The following is a 21,819-nucleotide window of genomic DNA, read 5'->3' as shown; positions in this document are numbered from 1 at the left end:
ACATTACAATCATATTATAACATATAAATGCTGTATATCTTAAACTTGCTTAAGGTTATATGTCAAATTTATAAAAAACAACAACAACAAACAAATAAGTCAAATGTCTCTTGAGGAAACGACCAAACAAATCCCAAAGACAGGACATTATGGGAAACAAGTGGCCCAGGTTCTTCTGAGTCTGTTATGAAAAACAAGTGCCTGGGGCTTCCCTGGTGGCGCAGTGGTTGAGAGTCCGCCTGCCGATGCAGGGGACACGGGTTCGTTCCCTGGTCCAGGAAGATCCCACATGCCGTGGAGCGGCTGGGCCCATGAGCCATGGCCGCTGAGCCTGCGCGTCTGGAGCCTGTGCTCCGCAACGGGAGAGGCCACAACAGTGAGAGGCCTGTGTACCGCAAAATAAATAAATAAATAAATTAAATTAAATTTTAAAAAGTGCCTGTAGGGCACACATTGCTCTAGAGGAGACTAACAGCTGATATAACCAAATGCACAAACATTGATTGGATCCTAATTTAAAACAAAAAACAAAAGGCTCTAAAAGCTATTCTGGGGTCAGTTGGGGAAATCTGAATATGGGTGCAGCACTGGGTGATAATGGAGATGACTACCAACTTCTGAGATGAGATTCCAGTGTTGTGGTATGTAGGAAATTTCTTTATTCTTAGAAAATGTTGAAGGGTTTGGAAGTGATGGAGCATGAGGATTCAGCCACATTTATGGATCAACAAGGCAAATGTGGCAAAATTATAGCAATTGTTGAATCTGGGAGATGGGTGTATGGATTCACCCATTCATTCCATTGCTCTTTCAACTTCTTTGGAAGTTTGAGAATTTTAAAGATAAAAGGTTGGCAGGAGGGGGGAGTAGTTCATGCATGTGATTGCTCTTTGACCAGACTTCCGGACCCTCACTTTCTGGCTCTGGAGGTGGTTCTCAGCAGTCAAGGCCAAGGCCACCCAGCTGACCAGTGCAGGGCTGAGCTCCCACCCTGTGTTCCAATCTTCTTCCCTCCCTGGGTTCCATCCCTAGAGACAGGCTGGGATGAGCCGGGGAGCTGGGATGGGTGGGTGGGTCTCCACATGGGACTTAAGCTTACTGCTTGCAGAAGTCTGTGACAGATGTGTTCCCAAGGCAGGCCAAAGCAGTCTCACTCACTTCAGAGGCCTCTAGTGGGTGCACCCTTGGGAGCTGGGTGATGGCAGGAGAGGCAGTCATTTCCCTTTCTTTCCTAATTTTTTTTTTTTTTTTTAGTTCTGGATTCTTCCTTGGTCTACCCCTCTGGGAGGTATCCATCCCAACCCTGTGAGTCTGGCTAGCATTAAAAAAAAAGTGTTTCTAACTGACCAACAGGGGGCACTGGTTCCATAGGACTATTCCTTCCTTTTGGGGTAGCCAAGACCTACCTAGGGGAAGCTGACCCAAGTTCCGCACCCACAGGGGACTCAGTTCAGTCATTCAGCACAACCCAGAAGGCTTATTCTTTGGATATGGAAACCCAATTTCCAACGTGTCTCTGCCCTCCCTGCTCTCCAGCTTCAGGACTGCAAATGCGCTTCTCCCAAACCTGTCCCCCACCCCCACCAGGAACATCCCAGGCAGAGGAATGGGAAGAAACCCTCTTGCATCACTTCCCACCACATAAAGGGAGTGGAGCGGTGCCCGACCTGCTAGAGAGTACACGTTGGGTGTGCCTAATGAGAACACCTTACTGTTCTCATTACTGAGTAAAAATACAAACAACCACAGCTAACAGCTCGTCCTATCACTGACCCATTTTACAGCCCAGGACACCCAGGCTCAGAGGTACAGACATTTCCCCAAAACAGCCCAGCCTTGACAATGGAGCCAGGGAGAAGTCAGCCTGGTCAAGAGCTTTGGATAGTTTAAGTCCCCTTCATTCAGGGCTGAGGGATCTCTGAACCTCCTTTAGAGGTGGGATGAGTGGGGTATGATGTGGTAAAAGAACAAATGAAACCCGTGTGTTTTAAGTCTGGGCCTAGCGCTTCCCACACAGGGGAGAGGTTTGTGATGCTAAAACACAGACCCAGGCCTACGTGCTGGCCACCTGACCAGCCTCCCTCCACCTCCCTCCAGCATCTTCCCAGCTTCCCTCCCTCTCCCCCACCTACCCACTCCCTCTGGCCAGTCTGCAGTCTCCCCCCACCACTCCAGAATCTCCCCAGCTTTCCCCTACCTCCATTCTCTCCCCCACAGCCTTGTCCAACGTCCGTTCCTTCCTGCACTTTGGCACATGGGGCTCCTTCCACCCACTGGCACCTCTCTTCTGGGACTCCACACACACCACCCACCTGGCTACCTTGCAGTTTTAATTATTGAGGAATGCATGAAAAAATGTCTGGTGCAGAAAAGGTCTTTACTAAATGTTCAGGAAAATGGGTTTTTGTTTTATTGTGTTTTGGTAGCATGAGCAAAATAATTAGAGAACCAATCACGTGTGATCAGGAACCCTGTATTAACAGCTGGCATGTACTGAGTGCTTATCTGCATGGGCTCTGCTTAGGGTCACTTCATCCCACTCCAGTCCACGCAGTAAGTTATAATTTCTCCATTTGACAGGTGCAAAGACCAAGCTCTGAGAGGATGGGTGACTTGCTCAAGGTCACACCAGGGAGAGCCAAGATTTGCTTTAAGGGGAGAACGCTGATTTTATGGTGCAAAAGCTCAGAAACAGAAAAGGACCCAATTCCCCTCCCACCCTGTGCGATTTGCCTAGTCTTAACCAGAATATTACAGCATGAATCAGAAAAAACAAGGCCATTCTGATTTCCAGCCCTCAGGCTTAGGCAAGTGGGGTGCCGGAACCTTCAGGGGAGGTCTCTCCAAAAGGTTTGAAAGAGGTGGAATTCAAGGGACGAAGGCCCTGGAGAGTCTCTCCCTCCCCCCAAGTCTCCAGGACAAAAAGCTTTGTTAATATGCGCATCTGTGGGGGGTGGGCTGGGTTGCTGGGGGAGCTTTTCAGCCATCCTCCGATATTTGACCAGCTTAATTTGGAACCTCGAGAGGCGGAGAGGCTTAGGCTAGACCAGCCTGGGGTGGAGGTGCTGCCACCGGACCCACCCAGACAATGGGAGCACCCAGAGCCGGGGTCCTCGGCCAGGGGCTCTTCCTTTCTCCCTGGATCGCTTGTCTTTGTTGGCCGGGCTCCCCTCCAGTGCTGGGCCGAGTCGATGAGTCTGGTCCACCTGGGGGACCGTGGAGCCTGCCTTCCACTCCCCAGCGGGTACAGCAAGCCCACGACACAGGAAGTCCAGCGACCCTCCCGAATGTCCCCATTGCCACAGGCCCGCCAGTACTCCCCAGCATGGACGAACCACATCCACCCAAGGCTTTCTTCCAGCACCCTAATCCCCCATCCCACCACAGAGGCCTGGAGCCCCCTTTCTCTCTCCAAGCTACAACGAACCCTTTAAGTCTGTCCTGGAAGCCTGTACCCCAGGCCTCCCTGCAACTCACCACTCGGGGTTCCCACTACAGAGGTGGAGGTGCTGAGGGGTTCTCTGAGGGCCCCCAGGGCCAGAGTCAGCCTCGGCCAACCTGAGAAAGGACTCCGGGAAAATGGAACAGGAAGTTCCCTTCCCCAATCCCATCCAGGTGGTGAGGGGGGCTTCCTAGAGTTAACCCTTAACCTCCCAGTTTGGGAGTGGGGTGGGGAGAGGGCGGGGCCAAAGAAATAAAGACAAAGCAGTGGATCCAGATTCCAACCCAGGCCTGTATTTGAGAGTCTAACTACCCCTCCAAGTAACAGCTGCCCCCCTCCTAAGCAGGACTGGCCCTGTGCCCCTTGGCCGTCTGTCACCCTGTACTTTTTTGGGGGACAAGAGTTGCCATTTACAAATGCTTGCTGGGACTTCCCTGGTGGTGCAGTGGTTAAGACTCTGCACTTCCACTGCAGGGGGCACGGGTTCATCCCTGGCCCAGGAAGTTCCACATGGTGCTAGGTGTGGCCAAAAAAAAAAAAAAAAGCTTGCTATGTGCCGGGCAAAGAGGATACTGAGGTAAACGTGAGGGACAGTCCTGAGCTTGCACGCCAGGGTACAGGAGCAAACCACAGGTGCTAATTAGAAAATGGAACAGGACCATGTGATGGGGAAGAGAGGGCACTGGTCGACACTGGCACCTAAAATCCTCCCAAGAATCTTTAGAGGTGGCTTTTGTCCCAGCTTTACGAATGACCAAGCAGGGGCTCCCAGGAGGCCAAGTGACCTCACCAACAGCCTTGAGTCCAACTCTAACTCCAGTCAAGCCTTTCCCTTTGCTCTAAAGGGCCTCTTTGCGTCATGCCCTTGTCTCCAGCCAGATGGGCACTTCCTCTGGGGAGTCCACGGTGCCTCGCTGAGCGTTCAGGGCTCCAACCTGCTCAGAGGCTGCCCCGACGGGCGGCCAGATCCTGCGCTTGCTCTGGCTCCTCGGCCGGGTCTTGTCTCCTGCACTTAACAGCACCTGGGCTTCTCCTGTTCCTTTATTTTAATTGTCTAGCGTGGATCTCATTGGACCAAAGCTCCCTGCGGACAGTGGTCCGTTTCCCTTGTCAGCTCTGCATCCTCCGCGCCTAGCCTAGCGCCTGGCACACGTGAGGACGGACAAAATGGATGAGGAACCGCCGAGCAGAGAGTCCACCGCCCTCCGAGGTTTGCTGGCACCCCGCACCGGGCACTCCACAGCGCGTACTCCCGCTACCTCGGGGGCAGTCGGGGGCTACTGAGCCCCCCCTCTCTGGGGCGGGCCAGGAAATCCACCCGGGGCGGGACTATGAAACCCCACCCCGGATGTGGAAAGGAAACCCCGCCGCTGGGCCTGGCCTGGGAGGCGGGGCGGAGGCGTCTCCTGTACCCCTATACCTAGGCTGGACCATCACGCCCCCTCCCCCGGGCACCACCGCTCCTGCCCCGCCTCCAGGACTGACACGCGCACCTATGGCTGCCGCCTTCGAGGATGAGGCCGTGTCTGACCCCTGGGAGTGGGGGCAACTCGACCGGGAGCTGTGGGCCTTGTCTAGACAGGATGGGGGAGAACTGCAGGAAGGAGCGTGGCCTCCTCGGGTAAGGTGGTCTCGGTGCCTCGGGCCTGGAGCGTCCAGGTGAGAGCCTGGGGGAGCTGGCTGGGAGCACAGAGGGAAGGCTCGGTGTTTGCTGTTGACGTTGTCTTCCAGACCTTCGACTCAGGTGCACACCTTTCCTGGAAATCTGTCAGAAAAGCAGAGACCAAGTTGACCTAACTCCCAGAAATAGCATCCAGGCAGAAAGGCAAGTGCCTGGAGTGAGACAAGACCAACACTAGCTTTTGGCCTCCTTCAATCCTAACTCTCGGCCCAGGTATGGGCTTTGGCTAATACCCGCGCTCCTGGCCCACCACGCGCGCGCACCATTCATTCGGGAAATATTTCCTTCCCCGAGTGTGTCCGGGCATTGTCCTTGACCCCGGGTACCCAGTGCTGAATAGAAGGGACAAGTGCTGCCCCCTTGAGGCTTACAGACCGGGCAGGACCAGATCACGGGGGCAAGGTTTATTAACTCAAATTACTTTGCAGAAATAAAGGGCTTAAGTGAATTCCCTAGCGGTCCGGTGGTTAAGACTCAGCGCTTTCGATGTCTGGCCCGGGTTAAATCCCTGGTCCGGGAACTAAGATGCTGCAAACCGCGTGGCGAGGAAAAAAAAAAAAAAGAGCTGAACATTTAAGTCCCTTCACATTCGTCCTTATCTTTGAAAATATCAATACACTCCCCTCTCCCAGAGTGTTAGCCACTGAGAGACGAAAATTCTTGTGAAGTTGCTGGATTGCTACTTTACTCCATTTACTAAAAATGATAAACGCATCTTCAAAGGACTTTTAATATAAATCTACCTGTTTAGGATATATATCAATATCTTCTAAAATTATCTTGAAAATGCACACTTAAACTATTCTAGTTGTTACCTTAGATTTTGGGGGGAAGTAACTGGTGTCTAAAAAACAAACAAAAACAAACCCCAACTTACCATTTATTTATTAAATATGAAAAAAAATTAAGTTTAGTATTATCCAGGTCAGCAAAAGCACCTGAAAATAGTGATGGGGTGATGGGGTCTTCTTCTTTCCTCTTATCTCTTCAGAGATTGCAAAAGAAAAACAAATTTCCTTGTATTTTCAGTTTCCTTAGGATTCCTCCATTTAGAATTATTCAGGGCAAAGGGAGAAATCCTTCTCCAGCTCTGGGAAGAATTACTATTAAAAACACTATGATCCCTTGATTAGCCTTTGGTTCATCCAGAGGCTTAAATGCCTGTCTCTTAACTGCATTAGTAACATCTTTTCCTGCAGCCATAACCCCAGCATTTTCCTCTGGGTGGTTGCAATCTTGATGGAGTAATTGCAGTGTTTATGGTACAGCCAGATCCCTCACTAAGGACCAGCCCTGGTACAGAAGCACTGGGGATTTTGATAAGAACAGGAGTGAGCATTGCACCTGTCCTGGTCTTTCTTCAGTGTCTCTAAACTAGCTATCTCCCAGGTGTTTCATCTTGTCTCTTTGGTAGGAGCCAGCCATTGGCTCTGCAAGCCCGAGCTGCAGTCTCAGTTTTGCCATTTGCTGCTGTGTGACTTGGGCAGATGGTTTAATTGCATCCCTTCACTCTGCTGCTCAAAGCTCTTCTGTGGCTTCCTATGGCACTTAGAACTAAATCCAGACAGCTCAGCCTGGGGCTCATCCCACAGCCCCTTCCTACCATGGATCTCATCTTCTGGCTTCTTTTCCTTTGCCTTTCTATTCCTGAACATGCCAGTCTGATCCTGCCCTGGCCTGGAATGGATGCTCTCACATCCCACTTTGCCAGTTCCTCTTCATTCTTTTTTTTTTTTTTTTTAATGAGTTGGTTTAATTCCAGGTGGTACAGAATTCAGGACAGAACAAAGACTTAAGAACACACTTTGGCAGGATTCTGGGCTAGGTTTACTCTAATCTCACTGCTAAGGTAGAAATGACTGAGAAGCACTGAAGAGAGGGTGAACCACTGTATGACTTTAAAAAAATTATTTATTTATTTATTTGGCCGCGCCAGGTCTTAGTTGCAGCACGCGGGATCTTCGTTACAGCATATATACGGGTTCTAGTTCCCTGACCAGGGATCAAACCCAGATTCAAACCCGGATCGCCTGCATTGGGAGCACGGAGTCTTAACCACTGGACCACCAGGGAAGTCCCTCACCCAGCCACTTAAACGCAAGCTCCACAAGACTGGCTTTGCTGCTGTTCATTGCTGTATCTCCAGTGCCCGGCACATAGTAAACACTCACTAAATGTGGATTGAAGGAATATTCCACATCAGACCTTGTCTTTCCTGGTATTCTCTATTTCGGTAAGTGTAGAACAATCCATTCAGTTGCTCAAGCCAGGTACTGGGATTTATCCTTGACCCCCTTGCTTTAACTCATTCCCACATCTCATCAGTCTCCAAGTTCTGTAGGTCTGATAGCCTAAATATTTTTCATATATGTGTTTCTCTACCTCCACTGCTGCTACCAAGTCCAGGTCACCATCATTTATTGCCTGGATCATAGCAATGGTCTTATGGTTTCTCTTCATTCATTTCCTTTTTTTTTTTTAAGTAAACTTTTAGGTGTAATGTACAGAAATTGTGCGCAAACCAAAAACGAAGAGCGTGATGAGTCTCCACCAAGCGAAAACAGCCCTTTAGCCAGCATCCCAATCAAATTAGAATTTACTAGCCCTCTCGGGCCTACTCTGGTGCCCCCTTCTGGTCACTTCCCTTCCCCCATAATCGCTATCCTGACTTCCAACCACAGCAGATTTGTTTGGTCTGTCTTTGAACTCCGTGTAAGTGAAGTCACACAATAGGAACTCTCATCTGACCTTACTCCACAGTGAGGGAGTCATCCACGCGTTGCTTATTCCCTGAATAGTATTCCCCCATTGTGTTATTTGTTCATTCTACTGTGTCTACACGGGGGTGGTTTTCAGTTTGAGGCCACGCTTAGTAGTTCTTGTAGGTCTCGGGTAACCATATAAGTGCGTACTGCAGGACTTGTGCCCAGGAGTGAATCGCTGTGTCATAGGGTATGTGGATGGTCAGGTTCAGAAGATTCTGCCACACTTGTCCAGAGAGCTTGTACCATTTCCCCTCCCACTGTCTGCAGACTCATCTTGTGCATTTCTTGCCCCAGTCCTAGGATCAGCTGTTTCTCCGTGGAACCCTGATTTTTTTTCACATTATAAAGCATTCACAAAAATAGGATTTTTAAAAGGAGAGAAAGTAAAATTAATGGAAGTTCTACATTTTTTTTCACACCCAACTGAGTAAAAAAAAAAAAAAAATAGAAGAGACACTAATGAAAGACCACACGCCATGTAGAGGAACGAGTCTGAGAGCTGAGGGTAGGTGCCAGAGAGTGCAGCAGGAGGAAGGGCTGAAAAGGACATCAAGGGTGGGTGCCTGAGTGCCATTGTCATCTGCTCCCAGGAGGGGTCCTCAGAGCTGAGCCAATCAGAATGCCTCCTAAGTACTCCCATCCCCACCTGCTTCAGTGTCTTTAGCTTTCGTGAGTGAATGTACCTTAAACTCTACCCAAGACTGGGGCACCCTTTAGGTATCAGATAGCAGGAGGTGACTGCAGCAACAGTGAAGGGTATTTTAGGATGATGATAGTGTCCTGGTTTCCTAAAAATGCAGCAACCTCTATAGGGAAAGTAACTTAATTTACTCTAATATCTACCTCCAAAGAGCCAAGTGGAGTGACTCTTGAGCTTGGTCTCAACAGAGAATCCCCTCCCTGCCTGTACTGTAAGCTGTCTTTAGCTCCCAGGTAGAGAAAATGTTCTGGAAGGTGGTATGTGGGTGTTTGGGGGAATATATCCAGTCAACCCTACTAAGTTGGGGGGCTTTTCTGGCCTTGGTGTTCACAGCTTGCGTGGCTGAGGCTGAAGCTGCCAGCCTTGACAATCATGGTAAGAAGCACTTGGAATTGCTGCCTAGGGAGGAGCCTCCTTTCCTCCTGGAGCTTGCCCAGGGCAGGAGAAAGCCATTTCTGCTGACTGTGATGGGCAGGCTTCTGGGCCAGCATCACAGCTGAGATCCAGGAGCCAGGTTTGGGGTTGGCAGCCTCTCTGCCTGCCCTGTTGCAAGATCAGATGATAGTCTTGTTCACCCACTGGAAAGGAGCAAAGCCTCCACAATAAGAGCTGCTGGGTAGTTCCAGTTGCTGCAAGGCAAGGGCATCAAGAATTGGGTGATGAGTAGGCTCCTGGTTAGACATTGTGATGTAGCCATACAACAGAATATGCCGCAGTTGAAAAACAGCAAGGCACCGCTTGAGAACAGTAGAACTCTTGACACATAACCATCCGTCCAAACCTGCCCTAAGACTTGACCAAACTCTAGCATAGCTTCTAGCAGCATAAGGCCATGATGACCCCAGCCCCCCATTAAAATGCCTGCCTGAGAAAGCTCAAAGCTGCCAGGAAAATTTACTGTTCATTCTAGCTAATGCCTGATGATGGGCCCCTAGCCTCCCTTTCTTAGAGCACTTACTAAAAAGGGCTTATAATTGTGAATATGTGTCTCTTATAACCCAGAAGAAGATTATAACTCTTACAATCTTTCACTGACCTGAGAGCCATTCCCTTGAAATGTACTCATCAGGAGGGACAGGGCCTCTGTCTCCCTTCTCTGTGGGAGGATAGACTCCTCCTGCCTCCCACACCTGCCAGGTAGCAGACACACCTGGCCTAATTGCAGCTTCACTGACTGGCTCATTGTGACTTTTCACTACCTCCCGCCCCCCGCAGCCCCCATTCTCCCTTTGAAACACCCAGTCACCTCTGCAGCACATCGGATGGAGCGCAGCTCTTTGCCCTGCTGTCCGTAGTTACCGAATAAAATCTGCTTTCACCACTTCATAATGTATGGCTGTGTATGTCTTTGACATGCTACATGTTTTGTTTTCTCTATATGTTTTTTATACTAAATATAACGCACACAGAGGGGGCACGTCAGCAGCATATACTCCCATTTTTGAAACAAAACAAAACAAAACTCAAAACGTGTGAGGGGCGGAAACCCTTGACCTGGGAGGCTGGATGGGGCGCTGGGCCGGAATTCGTGCTCCCGGGTACCCCGGCGCCGGCGCTCTCAAGCTGAGGGCCCTCGCTCAGCCAGCCTCAGTTTTCCCACCGGAAACTCGAGGGCTCCCGGGTGTCCGCCCCGCGGTCCTCACCGCCCCCGTTGCCCCCGTGCCCCTGGCCCACAGGCGGGCTCCACGAGAGACCCGGGGAAACCGGAAGTTGGAACGGGGCAGCCGGACGGAAAACGCGGGCACACCGGCCAGGGTCCGGCAGCACCAGGATGACCCTTCGCCATCGGCGGGACTGCCCCTCGCGGGCGCGGACAGCAGCGCGCAGGTAAGGGCAGCAGGGCGGTGCTGTGGGGGGCGGGGCCAGGGAGGCGACAGCCAATCACCGCGTCTCCCGTGGGGGCGGGATGGGGCAGTTGTTGCTTGGGAGACGCGCTCCCCGCATAGTTGCCCTGCGGGCTGCAGAGCTGGGGAACGACGACTTGTGCGCGCGGAGCTCCTGGGCCTCCTGTGGCTCCGAACGCCTCCCCCTGCGTCCGTCTCGCATCAGGGGACGGGGCCTCAGGGTTGCCTCCACGCCACCGGCGGTGAGCGGGCCGCCCGGCACCTGAACTCTCACTACCTGGTCTCCAGCGGCCCTGGGAGTTCTGTTATTTTTCTTCAAAATTTGTTTTATTTCCGGGGTTCCACCTACCTAACACTTGTACTGGCTTCCTTTTCTTCTTTTTCAATGGTTAACATTTTCTCTGCTGTTTACTCGATTATTCCTATTTTTCTTGGCTTCTCTTACATTCCTTTATTTGCCCCTATCGTCTCTCCTTCCTAAGGCTAAATCTCTGCATTTCCCTGTCTCCAGCCTGGCTTAACGGTGTTCATTAACACACGTTTGTTTTTATTTTTCTTACATCAGATGATTCTTTTTTCTAGTTTTTATTATTCCGGCTGCTTTTTTGTAAGGTCCTCTTTAAGACCTGAATCAGCTCGCAGGCCAGTCTGAGGGTAGATCACGATTTACTAAAGGTGGCGTATTCTCTCTTACTCAAGCTCACTGAAGCCGCAGGATAGTGGAGTTGGCATTTGTTGAGTGTTTCCCGTGCCTGAAGCTCTGATAAGCGCCTTGTAAACAGGCTCCTGAGGTAAGTACTCTCTAACCTGGTGGCCTGTGGGACAACAGATGTTTTCTGCTGGAATTGTATGGAGTTCTTAATTTTGTTTTGTTTTTGTTTTTAGTCATCAACATTCAAAAGTCAGGATATTTCACATAGAAATTGAATTCTTTTTGGCTTCTCTTGAAAAAACCTCATGCTTGGGCAATACTGAGCCCCCAACCGCCCCCTTTAAACAAAATATGGTTTCTTGAGGCCCCTGAAGTCTCTCCCACTCCGGTCTTACACCCAAGGCACTGGTGGTTTATGGTACTGCGTGGTTGCTGCAGGCATTTAAGTTTTTGATCTCTACTTATTGACTCACCCTGCCCTGGTCTGAAGTCTTTTGGAGACTGCAATTCCCACAAAGCAAATATCAATAATCCTTCCTCCTAGACCTGCTCAGGCCTAGAGCCAGCCCTAGAAGGGTTTCCTCTCATTTCCAAGAAGGAGCTAATATCTATCACATAGCAGATGCTCAGTAAATATTTTCTGGGGCTTCCCTGGTGGCGCAGTGATTGAGAGTCTGCCTGCCAATGCAGGGGACGTGGGTTCGTGACCTGGTCCGGGAAGATCCCACATGCTGCGGAGTGGCTGGGCCCGTGAGCCATGGCCGCTGGGCCTGCGCATCCGGAGCCTGTGCTCCGCAACAGGAGAGGCCACAACAGTGAGAGGGCCGCATACCGGCGTACCGAAAAAAAAAAAAAAAAAAATATATATATATATATATATATATATATTTTTTTTTTTTTTCTGAACAGTTAAATAAATGTTGAGACTTCTTTTGGTCTAACTTAGGTGATCCCATGGTGGGATCCAAACCTCTGGGCTTCCTCAGTATCCCTGAACTGTAGCCCCTTTTGTCTGGTAGAGAAACGTTTGCCCAGGAATCAGGACACACCCATTCTTTCTGGACTTGGTGCACTCCTGGGACTGCCATGTGTGAGATGGTCCACCTCAGGTTGAGTTCCTTTACTCTGGACACTGGCTTAACACAGTCTGGCTCCCAGACTGCGCATTTCATCTTTTCCAGGGCCCCCTGTGGCTTTTTCTCATTTTATAATTCTGTTTTAAAAACAGTATTGACTTTTGATACAATTTTGTTCATCTCTCTTTACTTTGAGGATTAAAACACCTGGAGATACTGACCAGAGCCAAACCCTGGGGGTAATTTTTCTTTCATCAAAGTGATAGTAGAATCAATAAGAATTCTAGGACTCCTAAAACAAGTTGAACTCCAAAAGCAGAGTTGCAAACTCAAAATGCTGCAAGGGCCAAGTGGAGAACCAAAGGTAGCACCCTGAGATCAGGCCCGGAATGGGAGGAATATGGGTCCAAGTTTGCTCTGGTTGTTCTGGTTTCTCAAGAAAATCAATTTTATGGGAATTCTCCTCACTTTTATTTTTTTATAAATTTATTTATTTATGGCTGCGTTGGGGCTTCGTTGCTGCGTGCAGACTTTCCCTAGTTGTGGTGAGTGGGGGCTACCCTTCATTGTGGTGCTCTGACTTCTCACTGCAGTGGCTTCTCTTTGTTGTGGAGCACAGACTGTAGGTGGGCGGGCTTCAGTAGTTGTGGTACGCTGGCTCAGTAGTTGTGGCTCATGGGCTCTAAAGCGCAGGCTCAGTAGTTGTGGCGCACGGGCTTAGTTGCTCCGCGGCATGTGGGATCTGCCCGGGCCAGGGCTCTGAACCCATGTCCCCTGCATTGGCAGGCGAATTCTTAACCACTGCGCCACCAGGGAAGTCCTGGAACCCTCCTAATTTTTTAAGCGTTGGGAACTAAGTTTTAAAAAAATTGAACCCTTGTGAGTGCACACAGCACACCGATGGGGTGGTACAAGGGCCAGTGGTGCCTGTCTTCCTGGGTGAAGTGGATGTATCTCAGAGGACTCTGATAGGCCGAAGGCAGGGGGCCTGGGAACGTTTCCAGCAGGAATCTTCCTGGAATCTGACTACAGGGCTGGCCCTCACCCCTTTCCTGACACTCATCTCCTGTGCCCTGTTAAGGAGAAATGAGTGCCTTGCCCCAGGGAGTGAAGCGCAGTCTCTGTTCTCCCGTTTTGGGAGCCTTAGCTCTCAGAGTCTGAAGGGAAGACAGAAGCTGAGAGGTGGACTATGAAGCCACCAGGGATGTCTGAGGGTTTGGGAGCCCATGCATGGCTGGGTCAGACCCCTTTGTCACCTCTATCCCTAGCCTTGAGAGGGAGCTGGTCGGGGGCGGGGGGAGGGCAGCGTCTGGAAAAATCAGATTGATGCCATATCTTTCCAAAGTGTGAGACATAGGTGTAGGGGTGGGTACTGAGGAGTTCCCAGGTCTCTTCGTTTCCTAAGTTTGCTCTTAGGGAGAGAGAACTCCATGCCAGTCTTGGCGGGAACCCAGAGGAGCTGCTGACTGGTCTGGGAGCCTTAAATGAAATCCAGGGACGTCTCCACGGAGACACCCATAAGACTTTCAGAAGCTCTGTGTACTGAAAAGGACCACCATGTCCCTCCACTCGGCAAAGTGTCCTTCGTCCTGTAACGACAGCTGCAATTTGAAACGTCAAATATCAAAATCCTTACACAAAATATATTTTCCCGCTTTGGCGCTCCTGCTTGGCTGGTGTCACGAGTACGTGCCAGGTAAAGCGATCGTGAGCCGGCAACGCGGATCTGGGAGTCACCTCCCGGCCGAGAGCAGGTGCAGCCGGCCTCGGGACCCCAGACCCGGAACCCTCCAAGCTGGGAACGCTGTAGGGCTGCAGCTGTGTGGGGAACGGGATCTGGGAGGGACTTCCTGTTGTCCCTAATCCCAGTCTCCACCCGGCTCCCCGCGCCCGGTGTAGGCTGCGGAGACTCCCTTCCCCGGGGGAGGGGGCTCCGCCGCCCGAGGTGACCCCTCCGCCTCCACCTCGGTGAGAGGGGGGCTGGGAGGGCGCCTGGATCCCGAGACCCGCGCGGGTGGCCAGCTGGCAGGAGGGGACGGGGTCAAAGGTGGAAGGCTACGGGCTGGCAGGGAGAGGAGGCCTGGACCCGGGTTCGGAAAGAGGAAGGACATCATCTGTGCGGGACCGTGAGCAGGATGGACACCCGGCCCGGGCGGGTGGTTGCAGCCGCAGGGAGGGCTGCTGAGAGCGGGCAGCTCAATTTCTGGATCCCAGGCGGGACCGAGTCAGGTCGAGCGCAGGGTGTGTGTGTGTGTGTCCTGGACCCGGGAGACGGCGGGGCCTGTATTCCTCCGCGGAGCTGGCTGTGGTGGGCGGGGCCCCACTCAGCACCTGTTTCGCAGGATCTCTGCAGACCTTTCGGCTCCTGATGACAGGAGATTCAGATTTCAAGTCACCCCGGTTTTCCTTAACCCAGTTGCTGTGAGATTCTTGCTTCAACGATAAACGGGATAATACAAAATAGCATTCTGTCAAAGAGAGGGACCAAAAAACAACATAGAGAGTGAGACCGTTGGAGGGCGTCTCGGAGGTTTTATTTCTGATTGGGACCAGGGATGGATCTGGTCCGGCGTGGGAATTTGGGGGGCTTCAGGGATGTCCAGGAGACACTGGCTGATTTCCTTCTGCTCCTCTAGGCTCCTGGCCAGAAGCTGGAGGGGACTTGGCCAACAAGACCAAGAAACAACTCGGCTGAGCTTTGTAGCTCTGAGACAGAAAATGTCTGCGGATGGTGGAGGCATCCGTGCTACCCAGGACAAGGAGGGAGCCCAAGAGGTATGGATGGGGTGCTGGGTGAGGGAGGCATGCACTGGAAGGAACTGGAGTGGAAGGGGATTTTCAAGGCAGGGCATTTGGACCAATGGATGAGTTAGACTCACCGTGGGAGCAGGGCTGGTAGATGCGGTGGGGGGATGTTGAAGAGAAGGTGGTATGATGGGAAATACCTTCCACCTGGGAATCGACTTCTATGGGACTGCTTTGCTTTGCCTCGTGAATTCGGTAGTCAGCAGACCAAAGGCTACACGAGATAGTAAGGGGGCTGCACAGGGGTCCCGTGCGTGGGGTTTGCTCTCTGAACAGTGCTCAGAGCATATGGGCAAGCCTCAGTCTACCCTCTACTCCCCTCTGCCTGGGCCCGCACCTCCTCTCTCTCTGGGTCTGAGCACATAGCCCTTCCTGTACCTGTTGCCTGTGTGTGCGTAGTTACGACTTGCGGGGAGACCATGGTCACCAAGCTTGGGACTGGGGGAACATGAGTCAGCTGCAGCGGGATGTGCGACCTTGGGCAGGTCCCTTGGCCTCTGGGAACCAGGTGTGTCATCTATAAAATGCGGATCATGTGCCTGCCATTCCCACCTGTCTTGCCAGGTGGTTGGGAGGCTCAGAGAAGATAATAGGCATGAGAGGCCTCTGTAAGCAGCTCATCAGCCCGTAGGTGCTCATTATTGTAACATATAAAACAACACCACCCACAGCAACTAGAACCTAGGTCAGAGAAACCTGGAAATCCTCAGCTACGGTTTCCAGTAGCTGTAAGTTCAAGTACAAATCAAGTGTCAGTTCTGTTTTCATACCATAGAAGCACAAAGAATTTTTACTGCCGTTCAGTTTCCCTTCCATAATGCCTTTGTAACTCCCAGTGGGCCTCATATGTCCACAACATTCTGTGCTGATGTTGGATTCTGTCAGCTCACACAGTAGAGTAATAATAATAATTACCAGCACTGCTCTTTGTTTATCCAGAACTTTGTGGAGAGGAGAGCTCTTTCTCACGTGTTATCTGTGTGGAGGCAGAGCAGCTGAGTCTCGGAGGCCGCCTGGCCTGTGTGGCTCCCAGGAACTTTGACTCCTGGCCTGAGAGTCTTATATACTGAGGTGGGTGGGGAGGTGGAGGGATAGGCTTGAGTCCCAGCAGAAGGCTGGCCGGTGCCCAGTGCTATGGGTGGTGATGATGAGGCCTCACCAGGGCCTCCCAGTGCAAGGGAAGTGACTTTCCCAGTGCTCTGCTCTGCTCAGGACTGAAAGGCTGGTAAGCGGTGGTTCTGGATTCCAGCCCCGGTAGCCTGACTCAAAAGCTTGCTCCTCACCTCCCAGAGGGCTGGGGCAGAGGCTGCTATGAAGAGGGGAGGGAGGATCCTGGCAGTCCCGTTGTGGGGGACAGTGCTAAAGGGGGTGAGCCTGAGAGGAGTTTCCCTTCCATCAGACTTAGGTGGGTACAAGGCCTCAGCACAGTTAGAGGTATGCTTGGACTTATTTTTTCCAAATCAGAAACTGCCAACAGCTCTGACCAATTGAGTTAGGACTGAAATGGCCCAAGGCCACATGTCTTCCTGTCACTTTCAAGAAGTTATGGCCCTGGGGGTGACTTGTGAGTCCGATACACTGAGTTCAAGTCCTGGCCGGAGTCACTCCAAGCTCTGTGACCTTGGACCATTGTCTGATCTCAGAGCCTGGGGGTGTGAGTTTTCTGTGTCTGCTGTAACAAAGGACCACAAACTGGGTGGCTTAAAACAACCGGCTTTTATTCTCTCACACTTTGGAGGCCAGAACCCCAAAATCAAGGGGTCAGCAGGGCCCCCTCCCAAGGCTCTAGGGGAGGATCCTTCCTGCCTCTCAGCTTTTGGTGGCTCCAGGTGTCCCTTGGTTTGTGACAGCATCACTCCAGCCTCTGCTTCCATCTTCACATGGCTTCTCCTCTGTTTCTGTGTCCTCTCCTCTTTTTTTTTGGCTGCCGCATGGCTTGTGGGATCCTAGTTCCCTGACCAGGGATAGAACCTGGGCCCTCGGCAGTGAAAGCGGGAGTCCTAACCACTGGACTGCCAGGGAAGCCCCTGTGTCCTCTCCTCTTCTATGGACACCAGTCATTGGATTCAGGGCCCAACCTGAATCCAGGATTATTTCATCTCAAAATCCATAACTACATCTGCAAAGACCTTTTTTCCAAATAAGGTCACATTCTGAGGTTCCGAGTAGACATGAATTTTGAGGGTACACTATTCAACCCAGCCAACTACATTCGGTTTCCTCATATATTAAAAGAATAACAATCCACACTCCTGTGGGAGGTGGGAGGCTCAAATTGGGAAGAGGCATCTGCCCTGTGGGCACCCAGCAGGGCCTCGATGAGCCTCCCCTCCTTCCCTCACTGTCCTGCCTCACAGGGTGAACCACGGATATGCAGGTCTCAGGGACGGAGACGGAAGCAGGGCCAGCCTTGCATCTGGGTGTGCGTTCTGCCAGCCTCGGTGTCTGCCTCTGCAGGTCCCCGAGTGTGGAGTTCTGCTGTGTTTCCCATTCTCCGTCCCAGTGCTGATGGGGCTGTTATTTCTAGACTCCAGGTCATGGGCATTCTTGTCAAGAAATGCTTTCCGAGTCGGAGGGGACAGTGCCGTTGGGAGCCGCTCAGGAGTCACCCCACATCAAGATGGAGCCGGAAGAGCCGCACCCTGAGGGGGCATCACAGGAGGCCAGAGCTCAAGGAGTACGGGGCTGGGTGCCCCTAAGCCAGGGCTCTAAGGAGAAATCACATTTCCTGCCTGGCGGAGGTGAGGAGGGGGATGTGGAGAGAGGCACTTTCCCAGGTGGACGCTCAGCCCGGGTGGGGAGACCCTGATGTCTGCCCCACCTGCCCCTTGGAGGCTGCCCCCGCTCACCCTCAGAGCCCACTGACCCTCTTCTTGGATCAGGTCGGGGGTGGAGTTGGAGGCACTGTGGGTTTCCCTGGTGGGCCTGGCATGAGCTCACTGCGGGGAGTGGGAGGGCCAAGCGGGATGAGGTGGCCGCGCTGAGGACCTCTCTCCTCTCTCAGCCCTCCCCTCCCCCCAGATCTCTGTGCTTTCTCACGAGGGGAGGACCAGAGACCGGCGGATGGCTGCGGCACTCCTCACTGCCTGGTCCCAGGTGAGTGTCCCCATCCACAGCTGGAGCCAAAGGATGTGGAGGGACAGCGTCTCTGAATCATCCTCTGGATCTGAGCGCTGGACCTGAGGGTGGGGACTGGAGATCCTGAGCTTTGGCAGTGGTGCCGAAAAGAAGGATCCTTGTTTTTGTCTCTTGTCTTCTGCTGTACACAAGCGCTTTGTTCTTGCCCACAAAAGCCTTCCTTGGGCAACTGTCCTGCTTCATCACACCCGAGGGCCAGCCTCACTTGAGTCAGCAGGATGGGAGTCGGGGTCTTGCCCTTGTCCTGGCACCACCATGCCCCTCCACCACGTCCTGGCGTGTCCTGGAGAGTGGGCATCTCATGTTGTTTCAGATGCCAGTGACCTTTGAGGATGTGGCTGTGTACCTCTCCCGGGAGGAGTGGGGGCGGCTGGACCACACACAGCAGAGCTTCTACAGGGATATCCTGCAGAAGAGGAACGGGCTGTCCTTGGGTAAGGGCTCACTCGTGCTGGAGTGCTGCTTCCTGAGGCCCTGGGAAGTCAGCGGTGGGGCCTATCTGCCATCACCTCCTCCTCCCTTTCCAGGGCTTGAACCCCCTCTTGTGGTTCATCCAGACCTCACTGTACTATAGAAGCTTCCTAGTGATGGATGTGTTCTGGTCGGTGCTGATATGGTAGCCATGAGCCATATGTGGCTATTGACCCCTAGAAATGCAGCTAGGGCAACTGAGGTTTTTGTTTTATCTCATTTTAATCAGCTCAGATTTGAATTGAAATAACCACATGTGGCTAGCGGCTGCTGTGCTGGACAGTGCCGACCTAGAGACTGTGCTTCTCTCCAGTTCTTCCCTAGCTTATTCCAGTAGTTCCCCCACTTCCAAGCCCAGCTTCAGAGGTATCTGACCAGAAAGCCTGGCTCTGGGCCGGGCTGCTAGCCCAGGGGATGGGGAACAGTGCCAGCTAATCCCTCCAGGCCTTTGACTCTGAGCTGTCACATCCACCCCAGGGCCGTGTCCTCTTCTCAGAGGGGCCTTGGCTCCCTTGGTTTTTCTCATGGTAAGCAGTAAAGTCCCAGGGCTTTGATTCCTCAGTTTCAGGCTCTAGTTTTCATGGCAGACTTTTATGAGGGCTTATGGAAAAATCAGCATTCATTCATTCATTGTCATTCATTCGGTCATTCAGTCTGTTTGTCTGTCAGTGCACATCTGTTGCACACCTGCTAGTCCAGGTGGAGCCAGGGTCTTGGTAATTCCACCCTCTGACTTTGATGGCGGGCTAAGACCCCTGTTGTCCCTGGTGGACCCCGGGATCACAGCAGCTGCTGTGCTCACACCTTTAATTATCTCTGGTTTGCTCACCACCCATTGTTAGCACTCTCCGGGGCCCAGGCCAGCAGGTCCAGGCAAGTCTTGGGAGATCAGAGGGAACCAGCATCCACTCCACAGCCCCATGGCAGGCCTCACAAATGCCCTAAACCACCCAGTTGGTCCAAACATTCCTTCCCCCCCATGGGGCTTGGATCAGGGCGTGGAGGCCAGGGCCCTTCTGCTCTCTTCCTGACTTGACCAGAATTCCCAGGCCCTCACCCTGGGGTACTTGGCAAATGGGCCTTTGGTCCTTGACTTCTGGGTGGTCAGTGTCCCTGGCCCTCTTATCGCAGGCCCTCCCACTTGGCCTCTCTTTGCCCACTGCCCCTCCCCCAGGAGCCCTTTTTGCCTGTGATCCTGGGAAGGTGCAGGTGCAGGATAGAAAGACTGCATCTGGTTTCTGACATTGCTGGACTCACTGCTGGGGACAGTGTGACATAGAGGTGGCCAGCAGCTGACCTGGCCCAGCCCTGAGAAGAGTGTGCCTGGAGGTTGCCCCGGAGTGTGCATCCTGAGAGGGCATGGCCATCTGCCCCCAGTGACTGTTGAGCTCACTTGGTTTTGCCCCGTGTTTGCAGAGCTGCATCCCCTCTTCTTTTGCTCCATCATCTCTCCGGGGAGGTGGGGGGTGGTTTCTCCTTGCTGTGCAGCCCGAAAGGCCCTGACTGAGCACAGCATCTCTTCCCAAGCAGGATTTCCCTTCAGCAGGCCTTTCTGGGCCTCTCAAGTGCAGGGCAAGGGCGAGGCCTCGGGATCCTGCCAGCAGATGGGAGATGAGGAGGAGGAGAAGAGAGGTGCGTGCAGAGGTGACAGGTGGGCGGGGCAGTAGGGTCGTGGCTGTCACTCCCAGGTGCCCCATGTCAGTGCGGGCGGTTTTCTGTGGGGTGCAGACACACAGCCCCTCCTGGGGCAGGGCCGCCAGCCCTCCCTCCTGTGTGGAGGGTGGCTCTTGCTTCCAGGGTTCCCAGCAGGTCCTTGCCCTAATTTCTAGCTCCACAATTCCCCCGGGGCCCTCATGAAAGCCTCTGCCTTGCTGGAATCCCTCTTTATCCAGGAGCCATGGAGGTGGGCAAGGAGGAGCTAGCCCCATCCCTGGGAGCCCTTGGGGATATGAAGTCCTTCAAAAGCAGGGTGGGGAGAGCCCAGGGGGACGCCCCACGGTGTGGGCAGCGAGCAGCCGGCAGCCAGAGCTCAGGGCCAGCCAAGGACGATGTGCAGCCGGGTCCCGTGGTGGAGGCACAGTCAGAACCAGCCCCGCCTGACATCGGCATCCCGAAAGCCCAGGAGGGCCGCTTCCCAGAGCAACCCAGAGAGGGGGGGACGACCGCCCCTGAGAGCAGCGAGGAGGGCCTGGCCTCTGACGGCGACGCCGGCAAGAAGACCTACAAGTGCGAGCAGTGTGGCAAGGCCTTCAGCTGGCACTCGCACTTGGTGACGCACCGGCGCACGCACACGGGTGAGAAGCCCTACGCGTGCACGGACTGCGGCAAGCGCTTCGGCCGCAGCTCACACCTCATCCAGCACCAGATCATCCACACCGGCGAGAAGCCCTACACCTGCCCGTCCTGCTGGAAAAGCTTTAGCCACCACTCGACGCTGATCCAGCACCAGCGCATCCACACGGGTGAGAAGCCCTACGTGTGCGACCGCTGCGCCAAGCGCTTCACCCGCCGCTCGGACTTGGTCACCCACCAGGGCACCCACACGGGCGCCAAGCCGCACAAATGCCCCATCTGCGGCAAGTGCTTCACGCAGAGCTCAGCCCTGGTCACCCACCAGCGCACCCACACCGGGGTCAAACCCTACCCGTGCCCCGAGTGCGGCAAGTGCTTCAGCCAGCGCTCCAACCTCATCGCCCACAACCGCACACACACCGGCGAGAAGCCCTACCACTGCCTCGACTGCGGCAAGAGCTTCAGCCACAGCTCGCACCTCACTGCCCACCAGCGCACCCACCGTGGTGTCCGGCCCTACTCCTGCCCCCTGTGCGGCAAGAGCTTCAGCCGGCGCTCCAACCTGCACCGGCACGAGAAGATCCACACGGCGGGGCCCAAGGCCCTGGCCATGCTGATGCTGGGGGCAGCTGGGGCTCTGGCGGCACCCCCTCCGGCCCCCACCTAGGAGGCTGAGAGACAGGGGCTGGCCTGGAGACAGGGAAGGAGGGGGATTGGAGCAGGGGCAGCTGCTGCGGGGGTGTGACCTGGGAGGCCCAGGAAGGGAGTTGGGGAGGTGCTGGCATGGGGATGGGGCGCGGCAACATGGGAGGAGCTCGGGTGAGGAGGAGGCATGCTCACTGCAAATTAAAGGCCTTGGAATTCTAGCGACAGCCTATAGCTCTGTCTCGTGGGGCCCTGGAGGCTGACCCTGGACTTGGCGGGGGGAAGTGGGGGCTCCGGAGTCAACCCAG

The 21,819-nt window shown here is 53.4% G+C and overlaps 1 protein-coding gene across 1 annotated transcript; it reads left to right on the top strand.

The window, feature by feature from the left end:
* Window positions 1-14,046: 14,046 nt before the first annotated feature.
* ZNF205 (zinc finger protein 205) lies at window positions 14,047-21,619 on the top strand. Its single transcript, XM_082856881.1, has 7 exons — window positions 14,047-14,128; window positions 14,797-14,935; window positions 17,493-17,706; window positions 17,970-18,061; window positions 18,417-18,537; window positions 20,102-20,206; window positions 20,467-21,619. Exons 2-7 carry the CDS (start codon window positions 14,879-14,881, stop codon window positions 21,531-21,533), a joined length of 1,656 nt encoding a protein of 551 aa, XP_082713007.1. The 5' UTR covers window positions 14,047-14,128; window positions 14,797-14,878; the 3' UTR covers window positions 21,534-21,619.
* The last annotated feature ends 200 nt before the right edge of the window (window positions 21,620-21,819 follow it).

Source organism: Leucopleurus acutus (genome assembly GCF_964270905.1).
Source record: "Leucopleurus acutus genome assembly, chromosome: 16".
Classification (NCBI taxonomy): domain Eukaryota; kingdom Metazoa; phylum Chordata; class Mammalia; order Artiodactyla; family Delphinidae; genus Leucopleurus; species Leucopleurus acutus.
The sequence above is the reverse complement of the archived record's forward strand: the minus strand, read 5'-3'. Positions and strand labels throughout refer to the sequence as shown.

Excerpts from the sequence above, each read along its gene's own strand:
- ZNF205 (XM_082856881.1), top strand. The coding sequence starts at position 14,879 with ATGTCTGCGGATGGTGGAGGCATCCGTGCTACCCAGGACAAGGAGGGA. Across the intron at positions 17,707-17,969 it reads ACATTTCCTGCCTGGCGGAG|CCCTCCCCTCCCCCCAGATC; the intron begins GTGAGGAGGGGG and ends CTCCTCTCTCAG. Across the intron at positions 18,538-20,101 it reads GAGGAACGGGCTGTCCTTGG|CAGGATTTCCCTTCAGCAGG; the intron begins GTAAGGGCTCAC and ends TCTCTTCCCAAG.